This window comes from Leptopilina boulardi, unplaced genomic scaffold (assembly GCF_019393585.1).
Source record: "Leptopilina boulardi isolate dan_hultmark-lab unplaced genomic scaffold, ZJU_Lbou_2.1 LbouV2_126, whole genome shotgun sequence".
In the NCBI taxonomy this organism is placed as follows: Eukaryota; Metazoa; Arthropoda; class Insecta; order Hymenoptera; family Figitidae; genus Leptopilina; species Leptopilina boulardi.
In genome coordinates, this window is record NW_026137670.1 from 1053999 (window position 1) to 1073039 (window position 19041).

Genomic DNA, 19041 nt, shown 5'->3' on the forward strand with positions numbered 1-19041 from the left:
ACTACTAAAATCTGTAATCAATTTTAGTATGTAAAATATGTTTTTTTTTTCGTAAAATTAGAAAAATTTTATTGCTCAAAAAAGTGGATAAAATTTGTTAATTGAAAAAATTTAGAAATTTATTCTCTGTTATTATTAGCAATATTTTGATATTTAAATTAATTAGTGAATTTTTATTTCTAAATTAATTATAGTAAAAATTAATGGCTTAAAGTTAATTTGAAGTCTGATTACAAAGTTAGTAGTTTTCTGATAATAATAATGATAAGTAGTCGTTAATTAATTTAGATGAAATATTATTTTAATTAAAAAGGCGGTTTTTCGTCACTTCCTTAGTAGATTTTGATTAAATGAGATTAAGAGAATAAAAAAATTGTTTTCAACTGCTTAAGAAATATTATTAATAATTTAAAAAAAAAATTATAGCCATATTAAGTAGGTTAATTAAAAGTATAAAAAGCCACAAATAATTGTAAACATTTTGAGTTTTATCAAAGTTTTTGCATGTGCCGTTATACAGATTGTATCTGTGTGTTTATTTTTTAATAATAATTATTATTTTCTTCAATAAAAATGTATCGAAACAAATATGTAGAAAAATTAATAAACTATGTAGAGTTTAGAAAAAAAATTTTTTAATTTAAACGTAAAATCTAATAAATTAATTTATCTAATATTGTTAGGTTTACACTTAAAGGGAAATTAATGAAAGCCGTATTTTTAATATGATGTATTAATAATTCAAACGACTTTCTTTAAAGGAAGACAGTTGATTTACAATATTATTTTGTTATACTGTCTTCTTTTAAAACTTGTCTAGAGTAGAAATTTTTGGAATAAATTTACAAAACTTATATTATCTCGTGATGATCTTGATAAATGTACTTCAAGCTGTTTTCACTGAACAGATTACTTGAAAATAAATTATACATTATCTTGCATACAATAGCTATATAGTTAATTGTAGGGAATAAAGTGAAGTATATTTTGAAACGTATGTTAAAATGACAATTAATTAAATTGAAATTAAAATAGTTTTTTTTTATAATTTTTTTTTTTAACAATTTAATAATAATTTACCAAATATTATACAAATCGAACTTTCAATATTAATCTGTTAATATTAGACATTTTTTTCTAAATAATTAAATGAATGTTTTTACTATTTATTAATTAACAATTTTTGTGCTTTTTCATTTAATTACATTTTAGAAAAACAAAAATTATAAATTACAACACTAAATAAATTTATTGATTACAAACATACGTGTAAAGTGTACAAAAGATGAGTTTTTTCATGATCTGAAATTTTTTGTAACAACAATTAAACAATTTAAAATTCTTAACAATTATTTATTATGAGGTATTCGCGTTTTTTTCTTTTTTATCACAACGAATAATAATAATAATGACTTAGAGAACATTTAATGTATTTTCGTAGGGACTAGGATTTGTTTTTTGTGATTTTTCTTGAAAACGTGGACTTCTATTTGGCAAAACATGATGAACTGTTAAATTATTTTGATTTGTTTGCTCAATTTTAATTGAATCTGGTATATTTTGAATTTTAAAAAGAACATCTTTTCGTTTTCTCTCACTTGGCGAAATTGTTTCCAACATTGATGGAATTTTTGTACGAAAAATACGACCCCGACAAACAACAAGAACAACTATAATAATTGCTAAAAATGAAATTAATACTGTTAAAACACCAACAAGCCATCCCAATTTATCATCTGTAAAAAAAAAGAAAATTTTCGTAAAATTTTCATTGTTTAAAAAAAATTTGTTTATAATTTAAAATAATCTTACTTTCGATTTCCTCTAACAGCAGGAGGCTATCATTTCCCAATTCCACTGTTAGGTTTTCATTAGGCAACATAAATTTACATTTCCATTGGCCAAAATCTAAAGGTCCAGGAACAAAATGTAGAGTACAGACTCCACTTTGTGGCTCCATCAGCATGTAATATCTTGCAAAAATAATTAATTAATAAAAAATTATTTGTTATAATAAAAATAATATTATTTATAATAAAAAAGTAATAATAATATTTTTATTATTTTACATACTTGTTTTGAATTGATGAACTGTAATTGTCTCTTTTTGTAAGAACATCATGTCCATGAAGCCATTGACATTCAGTTTTTGGTGGTACTGGACCAATTTTACAAGCCAAAGTAACAGCTTGATGATGAGCAGCCCAAAGTGTCACTGTTACTGGTTCTATAATATTCACAGTCCAATATTAAATTTTTTTTTATTATTATTATTAACATTCACTTTTGATAGAATATTTCACCGAACACCTTTTGAAGCTTTCTTCTTTTATTTTTCCCCAGACACCAGAAAATGATTTCTGCTTCTTTTTTTCTATAAGCATGAGGTGTAATACAATAGTACATGTAACATTAAATGGTGAACACACTACTGGAGAATTACATTTATTTTCTTTTAATTAAGGAAAAGGAAGAGTCAAAGAGTATATCAAGACTTTTTTTTTATTGTAAAAAAACTTGTTTATTTCCTAAATTTTTTTTCTACAATTTGTAGAACCACAATTTTTTTACACACGCAATTGCTTCAAACTAATGTCATTAGTTTTCACTTTATTCTCCCTCTCTTTCTCTCTTTCTCTCTATGTATAATTGTCAGTCATTATTAACTAACACATATTAAAGATATACGATTTAACATCAGTGAAAATATTCTTTCCGTAAATTATTTGAAATTTTATAACAGTTGACAAATTTGTCTCTAATATTCTATTCTAATTAAAAAAAAAAATGTAATCTTTTTTAATTTAATTATATATTTTGCAAATTTTAATCAAGAAATATTTTTCTTGATATGAATTATTGTTCGCTATTTAAAAATGTAAATTTGAAAATTAAATTTAGAAAATTTCATATATAGAATTACGTTTTGTGCATAAAATGAGTTTTTTTAATTTTGTTTTTACTTGAGAATATTTTGCAGCTGTAAATAAAAAATGTTCTATTTGCGAAATAATGTAAAAAAAATCGATGATCGTTATTTGTTTTTTTTACAAGTTTGATTTATCAAGGCACTAGTTGATAGAGTTATTTCGTTTCTCTATTAGGAACAAAATCTTTAGGAAAACGTATATATGTATATATAGGGGGCAATCGATCCAACAAATTGCACACAGTGTGTATTTAGCATGAGAGTGGTAAAGCAACGTTGCTCTACATAATGCATTCATGACTATGTGTAGATTTAGTTGCTCTCTAAAATTTATTTACTCTCAACTTTCTTTTGTCACGTCGAAGTGAAAAAAAATATCCACGAAGCAAAAGCTGACGATAGTGACATAAATTTTCAATTTAATTAATTTTTTTTTAAAAACTAAGAATCATTTATTTTTTCTCCTCTTTTTCTTTTCTTTCTTATTAATCTATTTTTTTTAATTTCTCTTTTTTTGTCACTGGTATTTTTGTCTATAAATAAAACTAAAATGAAAAGACAAGAAAAAACAAAAAAAAAAATTATCTAAATTGAAATTTAAAAAATTCATTCATTAAGAATATACAAAGAATTTTTTTTTGTCGTTAGATTATAATGAAATTTCTTATTTCTAAATTAAAGTACAACTATAACTTTTTTCACATACGTACTATCACGTGAAGTAATAAATAAAAATGGAATGACAATGAAAAGTGTGTGAGGTTTTGAAAATTAGAAAATACACATATACACATCATATTTTAATTATATGTAACTTAATAATTAAATGGAATAATAAACAATTATTATCGATATCGATAGAAAATTGAGCAACTCTAATATTAGAATAAAAAAAAAAGTTGCTTTGGATTTATTTGAATTGCAACATTTTTAACTTAAAAAAAAAAAAACTTGTCTCGATTCATTCGACTTATTGCACACAGGAATATCTAATTAATCAATAATTTTTCAAGGACCTTAAAACTATATGAGAAGTGCAAACGCTTCTTCAATGCGAGATTTGAAATTATTCACAAGGTGCTAAAATAGCCTCGAACTAATTAAGCTTCATTAAATTCAAAACCAACATTCTTACAATATGAAGTATCATATATTGCATTAAAGCAATCGTTTTTTTTTATTGACGTATAATAGAATCAAAGTAGATATATACTCTGAATGTAAAATGCTTCATGCATCTGAAATTGAGGTAAACTAATTTGCTAAAAGGAAATGCGACAAGTCATGAAAGTGATAACGACTACCTATATAGAATAAATTAGAGGTATTAGCCGCTGAGGTAGCATTCGTTTCTAGAGTGTACCATTTAAAAAAAAAATTCTAGCTTAATTTTTCGAGAAGTCAAATCAGACTTACAGCAAGAGAGATGATTTCGAATTTATCTCTTCGCTAAAGAATAAGGTTTAAGAAATAAATTTCCTAAAGTATTCATAGAAAATGCTCAATATACTCTCTCTAAGGAAATACTCAATCGTAATTTTTCTATAAAGACTTTTTAGCATAGTAATTTGCTATTATATATAGAAAAGCAAGAATGCCAAAAAAAAGGAAACTTAAAGGAAGCAAATAAATATTCCAATATTTTAGAAGTATACTAATAGTTCAATAGTCTCAATAAATATTCTATATTTAAAAACTAGTTTCTTGGAAAAATAATATTCCATTTCAAACTACAAAAATATGAAGCACTCTTTTTTTTTTTTTTTAGTTTTCTCATCATATTTCTGGCCAAAAAGAAAAGAAGTTCAGTTCAATTGATTTTTTTTGATGGGGGATAGAATTAAAAAAAAAAAACGATCACAATAGACATTCTTTTTTTTCCACCACCAAACCAAGTGAGTGCGACCAAATTCATTTTTGTGCATAAATTAATTGACCGTGGATTTACATAATTAAAATGCACATAATATTCGTTGTTTGTGTGTGTGTATGTGTATGTGATTGTCTCAGGATTCATTGATACCTGGTTCAAGAAGGCTTAATTTGGCTGGCGATGCGTCTGTGTAATTTTGTTGACTCCTAGTTTTGGCACCACATGTCCAAAGACCTTCCTGTTCGGCAAGGGCATTTGTCAGTCTTGTACTGCAGTCACGATCCTCGGTGCCAATTGGAGGAAATTGTCTAACGACAACTGTTGTATTTGAATTTACCGGCGTCAATGACCATCGACATTGATCAACTGCCGATGATGTCACACAACGCAATTGAATACTTTTACCCGCTGATATTTGAAAGTCCTGTGACAATTCTGAGAATGTAATGTCCTCTGAAAATAGAAAATTAGGGGAATTTTAATTGTCAAAAGGCAATCTTTTTTTTTTAGTTTAGGTTTTTAAAAAAAAGTGGAATAGTTTTTTCTTACCTTGTTCGTACATTGTGAGTTTCACAATATGAGTAGATAAAATTGTATTTGATCCAGGTACTGAGACTTGACAGCTCCAGAAACCTTGTTCTTTAGCATAGACACGAGGTAGATTGAGACTACAATCACGACCAACTTCACCCTTACTGGGGAATTCGTGAACGATGATCTCATCATCGTTTCCGATTAAAGGCCTCCAACTCCAGGCACATTTTTCAACACGTTCATTAGTCACACATTTTAGAATGGCCTCAGTGCCTATTGGTACTGATGTATCTTCCGGCTTCTCAACAAAACTCACATTACCTGTGTCCAAAAAAGAGAAGCATTTATTAAATTTTAGTTATAGAAAGTATCGAGATGATATCGGACAAGGCAAAAATCATAAAAATTCTTCATCGGAAATATATTTCTCAATTTTTAATTTTTTTTTTCCTCACTCAATTGAAAGATAAGCCACGCCTTGAGGCCTTTCACATAGTTTGCTAATATTTTTCGCTTCCGTTGCCACCTCTTGTTTCATAATGAACCAAGGAATGTTAATTTCCAATTTTAGCATACATATAATATTGACTGCCAAGGTTTTCCATAATTTATATATATATATATATATATATACATATTTTACAGAAATATGCTTTGCCAATTAAGATGCATGAATTTGAAAAGAAGAAACGAAAAAGGGGGAAAATTTTTTAAAAAGAGGTACATAAAAAAGAGATATACAAGAGGAGATGATTCATACACTTCCTTATTCGTAACATCTGCGCAGAAAAAAAATATCGACAAAGAGATTATTATCGTATTATTATATTGATTTACTGTCGATTCGATGATCATCATCAATCGAAATTAAAGAAAGAAGTAACAAATAGTACCATTAATTATTGCTGTACTTAAAATAATAACTAATTTTAATAAGTCCTTTTCGTATAAAATTCATCATCAATACTGGTTAATTGTATATATAGTAAAAAGGAAATAACATCAATCATTCATCATCAATAATTCCGACTTGGTAATTAGCATATATACCATAATTAAATTGGCGCCGTCTACAATGACTAAGAAAAAAAAAAAAAAAATTGCATCATAATTACCAGTAGGCAAAATTGTCACAGTTGCAGGTGGTGCTTCATGAAGAATTCCATTTGTTGATAGACGAACGCCACACGTCCATAGGCCCTCTCCTTTATGTATAACATTTTTAAATTTCATTGAACAGTCATGTTCAGCTTCTTTACTTGGCGTGAATTTATTCACCACTGTTCGCTCCATACTTGAATTTAATGGCTTAAAAAACCATTCACATTGGACCACTGGTTTGTTAACGAGACAGTGAAGAAATACCGTCTCACCTGATGCTATTTTTAATCCACGTGATAGTTTTACAAATTCAACTGAAACATTATTTAATCTTTTACGTTCGAGAAATATTATTAAAGAAATTGAGGTTCTATTTTTTAAATTGTAGAAAAAATAAATTTTGAAAAATCGGAATATTTTTTCTCAACTACAGATATTGTACTGTATAATTGTGTTGAAATAGAATTGAAATTATATATTATACCTTCGGATATGAGTAATCGAATAGGATTTGCAAAAACAAAGGACGAGTTGATGTTCATTCGAGCACCGCAGGTCCAGAAACCCTCTCGATCATGTAGAATGTTCTTGAACTTGATGCTGCACTCGTTGCTCTCATTCCCGAAGGCCTTTAACTTCTTCACCTCGCGATTCCAAGGTTGTGACTGGTTCAACCGCCGCCAAGTCCACTGACACTCGTAAACAGGGGTCATTGTTCGACACAATATCTGTGTCGGCGATCCGGCAGGTGCTTCAATCGTGCTGTCCTGATTTTCAAAAATAATCGGCTTCTCTGCAACAAAATCAATTTTTATATTAAAGTCTATAGTTTATTCGCATTGTTTTCATCAATACAAAAGTTTCTTCTTTATGGCAATTCATATATTTATTTTATATCGTCATATGTATATAATTTAAATATATATATATATACATACTTATCGCAGTGAATAGAAAACTAGTAAATTGGAAGTTTATGAAAATTAATGGTTAGATGATTTCATGATTGATGATGTGATATAGATGAATTTAAATGGAAAGTGAATAACATCCGGTAAGAAGGTGTTAATTAAGAATTAATTGAAATTTCACAAAATGATCAAAACGCTACACACATATATAAATTGGTTACTAGACTGAAACTTTGATTGTATATTTAATCATTTTGCTCGAGGAAAAAATCTCGTGCTCTAAATTTCTCGAAGTGAAATTTTTGTCCTCTTGAGAGTGAAAATTGAGCGAGAGTTTAAATTTCTAGAATTTGAAGATTCGATAGAATTCCAAAAGTAATAGTTAAGTATAGTGGATTTTAAAAAAATGTAGTAGAATAAACAAACCTTTGGTTATTTTAGCAATGCTTAATTTTGCCGGTTGTGTACTGATAAAGGAATCATTTTTCGAAATCCTAGCAGCACACGTCCAATAGCCTGTTTGTGCATGTTTTGTGCTTGAAAATCTCACTGAACAGTCATTACTATTGTTACCAAAAGCTGGAAATTGTTGAAGTGGTAAAGAAGTTGCTTGTGTTGTTGTTAGTGTGGACGTTGTACTCACTGAAAACGAATTCAGATTTTTCTTTATTCATTTTAACTATCGTTTCTAAATTCAATTGTCAATGGCTTAAAAATAGTCTATGCTAATTATAATAATTTCAATTAATAAATAAATACTCACAAGTAGGAACAAAAGAATTGTCATTGATTTCCGGAAGTGGAAAATGTGTTGAAGGAAGTGGTCGCCAGGACCATTGACATTCGGTTACTGGAAATGCAGTTCTGCATGATAATACAACAGGGGCTCCTAATTTTGTTTCCGTGTGTGCAGGAACATCGACAAAAATAACAGCAGGTGTCGGTGGTTTTGTTCCTGGCAGAATGTCATCCATAAGATGACCCTCCACTTTATCTGTTGCTGTTGATATTTGCGTTGAACTTTCCGTATAATTTTGATCAAAAATTATTGTTGTTGCATTCTCCTCCAAAATTTTACCTGCATTAATTTTAAAAATTCGAATATCAATAATTTTTAATTAACATTAATTGAATAGATAATAGTAGTTCTTATAATTATTAATTATTATTTAATTTAATTAATATTAATGAACAATTTGGCTTTGCTTTATATAATTTTCTGTCTATATATATGAATTACTCAAATCATGTAAAATAAAGAAAAACGGGTTTCAAATCATTAGTCTGCGAATAGTAATTTTTTGTTTTTCTTTATTATTCTTTTATTTTATCTTCACAATAATAATTGTTGGATAACTGTGTCTTATTGTAAAAATTATTGCAAAACACTATTGATTTCACTTAATCAAACACAATCTTTAAAATTGCATATTCTATGTACATATGCGGTTAGGAATATTAGCATCTTCTGTTTTCTTCCTTCTACACATAAAATACACATTTTTTTATTAATTGATTTTATTGAATTGAATTTTTTTACCTGAAAATTTTAGCATTGAACTCAGAAACAAAAGTTTACGCACTTTTTTTTTTTTTAGTATAACTTGTTTTAACTTTTAATATTCTGTGCTCCATTTTAGGGAAATTGTGTCATTGAGAGAATTTTTCGTACTCTATATATTAAATAAGGTCACATTCATGACAGTTATCTGTCCGTATCATTTATAAAAATCTCGAAAAGTGCATTGAAGTGTTGATATGAATACTAAAAAAAAAACATTTGAATAATTTCTGTATTCGATACAAATACCATTTAATTGATTCAAATAATAATTATTTAATTAATTTTTAGTATAACTTAAATATTCATTAATCGATTAAATACGTTACGATATACTATTTTAAAAGTGAATTAAAAAAAAAAAATTTTGTGGTCATCTATATAGATCGAAAGCTTTATGATATTATAATGACTCACGAAGGAATAAATTCCTGGCGCACGCAAGAGTCGAGACAAGTTAAAAACCAGTAGTTAAGTCGTGCTCTAATTCAGGTGCGTGAGATCGGCATAATTTCTCGAAGCCGGTCCCATCGCCGTGTTGGTATCTATATATATATATATAAGCGAAAATCATCAGGTCGCTCCTTATGTTAATGACACACACACACACATACATATATATATATATATATTCCATGAAAGTGATTGCCCTTGGCAATATATTCACAATATTCGAACACATATTTTATAACCGGTCAATGCGTCACACTCTCAAGTTATCCTTATGAAAGAATTTGTTAATCGGATGCAAACGCACTTGCCACATTTTTTTGTTTTAAATATCATCTTATCGTCAGTTTAAAAACCCATGTATACTTTTCTGCACGCGATATATAAAATTCCTCAAATATCCCGGGAGTATAGAGGAATTAAATTCGCAAAATTATATATGAATATTTATATATTATTTACTTAATTGCTATATACATCTATATCAAAAATTCTTGTAACGTGATTCATTCGTGTTAATATTGGCATTTAATATTTTTTCCACATTTTTTTTTGTATTGTTTAAAAATATATTTTAATTCGAATTAATTACAAAGATAGAATAAGAATTTTTTTAAAAAAAAGTAATGGATATTTTTATACATACGCATTTATGTTTTATGTATTTGAGTAAATTAAAATATTCTTTTTTTTCTGTAATAAAAGATTAAATAGTAATTATAAAAAGACAATGCCTGGAATGGTTGTATAAATATTTTTAAATTAATTATATTTTTAAATTTTTCTTTGTAAATATGGAATCTGAGAAATTTTGGATTTTTACACCCAGAGAAATGTTTTATTTGAACCAAATATTGTATATTTGAGTTAAATAAATGTATATTTGTCTCAGAGCCCACTATCCCATTTATTTGGCATAAATAAAAAATTTTGTCATAAATAAAATTTTTATTTAAACCAAATAAAAATTTATTTGCAACAAGTATAAATATTTATTTGGCTCTGAAACAAATATATAATTTCTTTGGTTATATACACGCGTAGATGAAGTTTGCTGTGGCAGTGAATTTTTTTTAACATTATTGTTTTTCCAATACTCTTATAAACCGTAATTGATTTTATACTTTTTTTTCTCCTTCGTCGTAATCTAATAAATATATCATTTTCTTACATAAAAATTTTAAATTAAAAAGGGAAACTTGTAAATTAACTTGACTTAGTCACGTTAATGATTACAATGAAAGATACTAAAACCTTGTTTGTAATATTGGTCAAGGTGTAATTTTTCTGTTCATGAAGCCATTAATATTCCCATTTAAAAAAAATGTGCATCTCGTTAAAAAAATGTCAGTTTTCAAAATAATCTTTAGTTAAATTTTTTTTTAAAGTAGTCTGTTGTCTAATTATTATGAACTCGGTTATTGCTTTTTTTTTTGAACATTACATTTAGCATGCGACCTTGATAAAAGTCCTTGCCAAGGTCTTTGTCATCATAATATAAAGAATATAAGAATAAAAGATACTATGATCATACATATGTGTGACTGATATTTATTTTAAATATATACTATTCTATTTATAATACAACTTGAATAAAAAATAGTTTCGCGCACTGAATTGAAAAATTTATTTTGATTCAAATATAATCGATTATTACTATTATTATATTGATAGTATATAACTATTACAATCGGTTAATTGAATAAAATAATTTCTTTTTCATTATTAACAGATTATTTTTTAAAAATTTTGATTATAATTTAAAATTGAATATTTGCAAAAAATGGGTTTATTTAAAAAAAAGGGCGTAATTTAATCAAATAACTAACTATATAGGATAACATATAATTTTGCCGAGAAATCATTTGACCATGTGTCTTGTAGTCAAGTCACGGTCAAGGTTTTAACTCTAGAAAGTGTTTGCTAGTCTTCAGTCATTCAGATTGAATTAATTATTTTTTCGTTACTTGATTTTTTTTTACTATTAAACATTTTTTTTTACACTCAGAAAAAAATTTGTTTGAAGCAACCAAAATTTATTTTAAAAAGTGTTAAAACAAATTTTATTTTGTATTTGTAACAAAAAATTTTTGTTTTAGATTAAATAATTTTTAATTCAGAAAAACGAGTCGTTTTTAATTAAATATAGATACAATTAATAATTGGAAAATGTAGACAAATTTTAATTTTTTGTTTGAGATTTTGGTAGTGGGATATTATGTTTGTTTTTTTCTTTTTTTTGCACATATGATAGATGACAATTTTATTGTATGAGTTTAAACAAGATGTTAATTAAGAGAGAGAGAGATTCTTTATCTTTGGTCATTTATTTGTCGTGAACAATGCATTTTGGAGTTTCAACGGCGGACCAATCGACAATATAAAAATATATATATATATATATATATATGAAGGAGCGCGCATCCTGTATTACGTAAATAAGTTAGTCACTTGAGTCTACGCGAACTGTTAATTACGTAAGCAATTTCTGTTGACGTGATAGTCCAATCGTTAAATCAACTATATACGAGGTTCCTATTATCAACACGTAATATACTTCTCAAGATGGTCAATTTACAATTAGCAGTTATTTTAGAAAGAGCAAAAAAATCTTTCAATACACTCCCAACATCATCAATGATATTTCATAAAATTATTATTAATTATGATTGTAATCTAATATTAATTTTTATTTTGCAATATCTTTGTTCATATGTATCTGGGTCGGGTAATTGCAATTAATTTATAACTGTCGACTGTAAATGGTTTCTTTATATGTATCATATAATATAACAAAATCTTATAATTTGCTATTTAAAAATAATCATATTTCTACTAAAGTTGAAAAATTCAAAATTTGAATATAAATATTTTGATGTCTCAAAATTGAAAATGTAGCCTCTTTTCCATGGCTTATAGACATAAGGAACTTTGACTTTCCAATGTTTTATCTTTACTGCAGTGAAACCAAACGATAGTTAAACTACTTTCATCCCAGTTACACGCGTTACACTTAGAACCAAATTAGGTGTCATATATGCATTTACAGAAAAACTTGATTCTAAATGCGCGTATTCAGTTTTTTCCCCCTATCTTGAAAACAAATTTTTTTTTTCCAAAAATTTTATTAAATAATACATTTTTTTGTTTAAAAAAATTAATTTTCAATTAACTTTCTTTTGATTGAATATTTGAGAGAAAAAGAAAAACATGTGGGAACATACATCTGAACATTCTTCGCAAGTTAATAAAAGAGTAGGAGGACTAAAGAAATAGGATTGATAGAAATTTATGTGAATTAATAGAAATTCACGGAATGCCTAAACATGATAAAAAACTTTATCTTGGAATAGAATTTTTCAATAACAGCAGAATTTATAATTTAATACAAGAAGCGAAATTCTTTATTTAGAAAAAAAAACAAAATTTCGAAATAAAATTAAAATTATATCGAAAAACTTAATAGGTATATAATAAGTTTCTAAAAAGTGTTTAAAAAAATTCTAACCATTGCAAAGCGCCAATATTCCGTGAAGAATGATCAAGATCATCGTTCTTGAATGATCCATTCCTGGTGTTGTAAATTTAGACATTATCCAAAAAAAACAATTTCACGCCTTTTTCTCATGGGTTTTTTTTTCTTCTTTCTTCCGTGATGTATTATACGTCACTTCTCTTTTTTCAAGTTATTTTTCAAAAAAAAAATATATATCACACTTTTTGGATTAATTAACTTTCTAGATCAAAAATCACAAAAATTATCCGTGAATTATATTATTTTGATTATTATTGATTTGACTTCACTTTTTTTTCTGTGACACGTTTGACTTGTGTGTTGTATGCACGATTTGGTCTATACTTCCGGTAGCTTCAAAAGTTTTCACTTGTGATGATAATAAGATTACCGGCCGCGTTCCATTTTTGGGGGAATTCCCTTCGTCATCAATATAAAATTGTAAAATTTGTAATTTCCACCAATTTTTTTTTTTTTTTTTTTTTTTAATATTACATATTACAATGGTTTTTGTTTTATTATTTACTACTTTAAATTCAGAGCAGTAAACTCGAATAACACTGATCACTGATAGGTATAAAATATGCTCTTGGTTTTTGTAGTAAAGTCCTTAGTCTGTTTTTTTTTCGTTTATTAATTCCAGTTCGTGTTTTAAAGTCTAGGTCGCACGATTTTCTCGTGCCTACCAGTCACTTGACGCACTTCTTTTTTAAATATATAGAAAAAAAAACGTTTCGTGTTAATGAATTATTACATCTGTCGTAAAAAATCAAGCATTATTAACACCAATATATATCAAAGAAAGAAAATTGTAGAAATTATTATAATGAACGAAAATGAAATAATGAGAGATTGTTTCTTCACAAAATGGTACATAATTTTTATCAATTTTTTTATATATTTTTTTTTAAACGATTAATAATAATTAATAATAATTATTAAAATTATTAATAATTATTATAAAAATGATTAATAATTTTGATTATTATTAAAATTTGAAAAATTTGTTAATGTCGGCGTTTGATTAGAAAATTAATGTGTTATTAATTAAAAATTTGTATAATTAAATAATATCAAAAAATTTATTTCCCCCCAAAAAAAAGAAACGTTCGTGGCTATTAATTAACCTTGAGAAGTAAGAGCTCAAGTACGTATAAGATTTTATATATGTGAGTAATATAATTTTCTTATCAAGTGAATAGTAAATGCAAAACTTTAGCTTAATAAATGAGTTTAAAATAAAAACAATCGATATAACATATTGTCTCTGGCGAATTTGATTTTTTTTCTTATTGATTGAAAGGGATTCTTTATGGTTCGTTTTTTTTTCTTTCGAGTGATATATTATCTAGTACCAATAATTTTAAATTGATTTCTATACATAGATTCATACACACATATATATATGTATATATTTACAAGTAGCACAGTTATTGAATATTGTTTGCATAATAAACAGCAATTTAGTTATGTATTCATTATCTCAAGCATCGTGTATATTCCGTTACGATATTATTTGCATGCTTTAATAAGCATTTAATTTTAATGTAATGAGGATTTAGGCATTTAATTTTAATCTATACATAGTGAGAATCGGGCAAATTTTCACTTTATAATTTCAATTGTTAAAGTCGTGACAAATTAATAGGAAATATCAGTGACATCAACTTCTTCTTGGAAAAACGTTTTTAACATAACGTCATTTGAAAACGTTTAAGAGGAAATAAAAAATGTATGTTTAGTTGAGTAACACGAAAGAAAGTATTTAAATGAGATATTTTTCAAAGAAAACATTTTTTTTTAAAAAAAAGTTATTTTTTGAACTTTGATCACGAAAATACAATTTTTACACCGTACATACTATAGATAAAGAAATATTATATACTCACTATATAAAAATTAATTTTTAATTAACTAAATATTAGTAATTATTATTATTTTTAAGAAAATAATAATTATTTTTCGAATGTTGATTAAAATAAATTTTTTTTTCAATATAGAGCAAACAAAACAATAATGAAAGGAAAATTTTTATTTTTTGAAAATTACACAACTTGGTAGCAGGTGTATAATTTGTATAATTTTTTTGTGTATATAATTTGGGTTATATGTTAGAAACATAAAAAAAAAAAAAAAAAAAAATTTCCTGACAATTGTGTATATGAATCTGAATGAATGTATATAATTGAAGTGAGATAATATCAGTCACACGTCAACGAGGAATAAATAATGAAAAAATTGTAACACATACACAATGACACTTTTATATTAGAAAAAGAAGGGAGAGCTTTACCTTCTTTAACAAAAAAAAAAAACTTATTTGGAAAAAATGAATTTTTAAAAAAAAAAAAAGAAATAAATAACAAACATTAAATATGAAAACTATACACGGGCAGGAGCTCTGAAAATCGCAAGTCGCGTATTCGATGTTGCGCGCGAGACTGCATAGACGGACGTCCATGGGTTTGCGTATAGTTCGCTTTAAACCCGTGTGGGGGTTAATTGGGACCCCTGCACAGCAAAATCCTTTCTTTCCGCGATGGTACGATATCCCGTTGTCGTCATTCTCGTCGTCGTTGTCGTCGTCGAGAAGTCGCGTCGTTCTACGATGGAACCACTGAGAGAGAAAGAGAGAGAGAGAGAGAGACACAGAGAGATATGTGACCCCCTACAACACCCCCTTTTTGCGTGCCGATGAGATCAAGAGACCGGTGAGAGACCAAGGAATTTGCGAGAGGAATTCGATCGGCATCCCGATCGTAATGGGCCTCTGGATTCTGCTCCTGGGTCCTTTTCAGATCCCTCTCTCACAATTAGATCCTATATATATATAAAGAGAGAGAGAAAGGAGGCACGTCCTTTTGTTTTCATCTTCACGTTTCCCGCATATCTTTTTTTCACTACTTACATTTGTAGTTTTTTTTGACAAAGAATCTTGATTATTTTTCTCCTACTCTCTAAAATTTAAATTAGCAAAAAATGTTATAGATACTAAAAATTTGAATTAGTGATTTTGTTTTTAGTTAAATTTTACTAATATATTAGTAAATTTTGACTAATTCGTTACTACTATACTAATTAAGATATTACTACTAATTAATTTAGTATCGGCTCAGTTGAATTAGTCAAAAGAAATTAATTTAAATGAATAAATCATTGAAAATTGAATAAACAATTTTCTATCCAATATATCAATTTAATTTAGTTAATAATAATAACTAATTTCAATTATATAGAATAATACTTGTCTAAATCACTGTTGACTAATTTAACTGCGTCTAAATTCGTTTATTGAATTATTTATGTAGTAATCGTTTTCCTTGTATTAAATGGATTTCAACACTTTAAATGTCTAGAACGTAATTTTGTGAATTGTAACTAATTTATGAAATTGGTGGATACATATATATTTTTCACACAAATTTTTGTTGTACATTTTTCTTTAACTTTCATGAAAAATGATGTTAAAGTCGAATGTAAAATAACTTTCATTTTTTATTACCGTAAATATTTGTAGAAATATTTATAATATATATATAGTGAAAACATAATTAATGAAATTTAATTGAAATTAAGTCTAATAAAATTGTCATTAAAGTGAAAGGAAAATGTACTAAAAATGAAGTCTTCTTTTTCTCTTTGAGTAAAGTTATTAGGTAGATAATTAATTATAATATTATAAATAATTAAATTATAAATATTAATTATTTAATTATATATAATAATAATATTTGACACAATACTGACATAATTTAAATAACAATTTTTTTTTTTAATTTTTCCGAAATTCTATAATTAACTAAAATAACGCACTTCACTTTAAGTGAGCGCGAAAAAGTAAAATATTATTATTTATTACCTACATGTGAATTTTTTTAACGAAAAGGAAAAAGAAAATTTCTCTTTGAAATTTACTGGTTTAAAAGAAACTTTTCAAGTGTTCTCTCCCTTATTGGAAAGAGATAATCATAAAATTCACAATATGATTCATGACTTGTACATACCGTCCAGAAGACCTTAAAGAAAATTTATGATGAGTTTAATATGTTGCTAAGAAGATATCTTTCAAGGGAAGACAATAGGTAGTTTACGCAGTGACGAGGCGATGATTGCTATTCGAATATAACTATAAAAAGATTGACTTTCAAAAGAAACATTTTTTTTTTCATGTGTTTTTTTATTTTCAAAATATACATTATATCGATGATACTAAACAATATGTGCCAGCTATAGACATTTTTATATAGTGTTTGTAATAAATGTAAATAGGTCACTATGTGACAAAATAAGAATTTGAATAAGATAAGGAAGTATCGGAAGAATTTATAAAAAATATAATAAAGTTTTATATGCTCTGAAGAAATAATTTTACTTGATCTAAATATAGTCGATTCTTTGTGTATATTATCAAATAAATATTTATTTGTTTAAATAATTATTAATTTAGTCAATTGAATGGTATTTGTTTTAAATGCAGAAATAAAGTTTATTTGTTGAACTAATTGACATTTTTTTTTGTCAGTCATGAAAGTTTATTTTTTTTATTCGCGATTATATTTATAGCTGAAAAGTTGTTTGATCAATACTGTCACAGTAAATTCGATATAGCATTAGTGTGTACAGTATAAGTAGTATAATGAAACATTTTAATTTTTGCAAAAAAAAAGTTAATTGTTTTAATTATTTTCTTAATTAATTAATCAAAATTGAATATTTGGTTTTTAATAATTTGTAGATTAGACTTAATAATAAGTAAACTAATAGTAATATTTTTGTTTTAATTTTTTTTTAATGTTTGAACATTCGATATTTTTAATTTTGTTAATTTTTTGAAAACTTTTGTGTAGTTTTGATATCGACTCAAATTTATTGTTCAATGTGCTTTAATGTACATATATATAAGAAAATGCAGCGTCTAATCAGAGACGATTCAGACGTTATTGAAAATTGTAAATACTCTAATAAAAATAAATGCAATAGAAAGGATTTCTGCAACAGAGCGCATATAGCGGTAAATATTACCTTTCTGGATAGGCGATGACACATGTTATTATTATAAAACTATCATTCCTTCTCTAAAGTTAGATTTGTATCTGATGTCACTATAATTAATATCAGTCAATGAGATAAACTCGCGGTTATATATTATATAAAAAAAATACTATTTTATGCATAAATATTTATTTATATACGCGGGAAAATGTATGTTCAATATTTAAAAATATTGCGACTAGAGAAAGAATCGGACAAACAATTAAAAAGCGTTATAGTAAAAGTGTAAATAAGTTTATAAAAATTTCTATTATATATTTATTTCAGATGGACTTATATTTTAATTATAATTCCCTCTGTTAATACCTCCATTTAAAATTCAAAAAAATTAAATTAAATTTAAATTTATCTTATAAAACAAGCATTTTTTTTCTTTATTTGGGATATATTTAAATTCCAATCACATCAGACACTTTTTGGTACAAGAAGGCTACACGTTCTGATAATCAACTTATAATGTAATAGTCGACCTTGATTGCGTACCGCAAATGTCCTTGAACTTGCAAGTACATCAAAATGAACTTTGTAATTTAATTCTAAAACAAATGTCCTTTAAATTCTTAAAAAAAAAATATTTAGGCAACATTTTTAATGCAATATTAAAAAAAGATTTTGTTATTTTAAATATGCTCTCGTGTCGTGATTATAAAAATTATTATAGAATATATAGATTATATTTATCATAGAATAATAAAAAAACCTATAATATTTTCGTGTGTCATTGTTTAAAAATTTCTGAAATGTTTTTATATTCACGTCAAGAGTTTTTTAAAATAATATTTTCTTTTTTTATCTCGATAGTATTTAATAATTGAAACAAATATATTAAAAAATGCGTATAATTGATTCACACTGAATGAATCATTAAAAAATGTTTTATCACAAAAAAAAGAATAAATAAATGTTGAAAAATGTAATTAATTATTTTCATTAATTAATTATATTTCCATATACACCCTTTTTATTTATCAAAATATTAAACGTATTTTCTTTGTTATACATATATAAAACGTAATTAATAATTATATCTTTTTTTTTATTTTCAGATACCTGATCCAGAAAAAGGAAAATTATGCTGCCATATCAACAAAAGTAGTGAGTCTTTTTTCACATTGT

At 26.0% G+C, this 19041-nt stretch overlaps 1 protein-coding gene and 1 long non-coding RNA gene across 8 annotated transcripts in view; one reads left to right on the forward strand and one right to left on the reverse strand.

Moving 5' to 3' along the window:
- Positions 1–1180: 1180 nt before the first annotated feature.
- LOC127291199 (uncharacterized) lies at positions 1181–15334 on the reverse strand. 7 transcript variants are annotated; one of them, XM_051320166.1, is made up of 11 exons: positions 15242–15334; positions 12868–13629; positions 8112–8426; positions 7775–7990; positions 6922–7230; positions 6452–6751; positions 5352–5657; positions 4953–5255; positions 2074–2227; positions 1813–1973; positions 1181–1736 (listed from the first exon to the last, which is right to left on the reverse strand). In XM_051320166.1, the coding sequence occupies exons 2-11, from the start codon at positions 12950–12952 to the stop codon at positions 1414–1416; spliced, it is 2472 nt and encodes an 823-aa protein (XP_051176123.1). In that variant the 5' UTR covers positions 12953–13629; positions 15242–15334; the 3' UTR covers positions 1181–1413. The 7 variants fall into 7 exon arrangements, with proteins under 7 accessions (XP_051176123.1, XP_051176124.1, XP_051176121.1 ...); XM_051320167.1 differs by having other exon boundaries at positions 12868–13574; positions 15167–15332; XM_051320164.1 differs by having other exon boundaries at positions 12868–13577; positions 15167–15332.
- Positions 15335–18676: 3342 nt separating this feature from the next.
- Positions 18677–19041, forward strand: part of LOC127291210 (uncharacterized) — a 248864-nt gene continuing 248499 nt past the window's right edge. The window contains exons 1-2 of the long non-coding RNA XR_007844557.1: positions 18677–18838; positions 18972–19020. This is a non-coding gene — a long non-coding RNA (uncharacterized LOC127291210). The remainder of the gene's footprint in view (positions 18839–18971; positions 19021–19041) is intronic.

Bases quoted from the DNA above. Each gene is read 5' to 3' on its own strand.
- LOC127291199 (XM_051320166.1), bottom strand. From the start codon at position 12,952: ATGTCTAAATTTACAACACCAGGAATGGATCATTCAAGAACGATGATC. The intron at 8,427-12,867 runs GTTAGAATTTTT...AAATTAATGCAG, and splicing joins AATATTGGCGCTTTGCAATG to GTAAAATTTTGGAGGAGAAT. The intron at 1,974-2,073 runs GTATGTAAAATA...TATTTTTGCAAG, and splicing joins AGTTCATCAATTCAAAACAA to ATATTACATGCTGATGGAGC.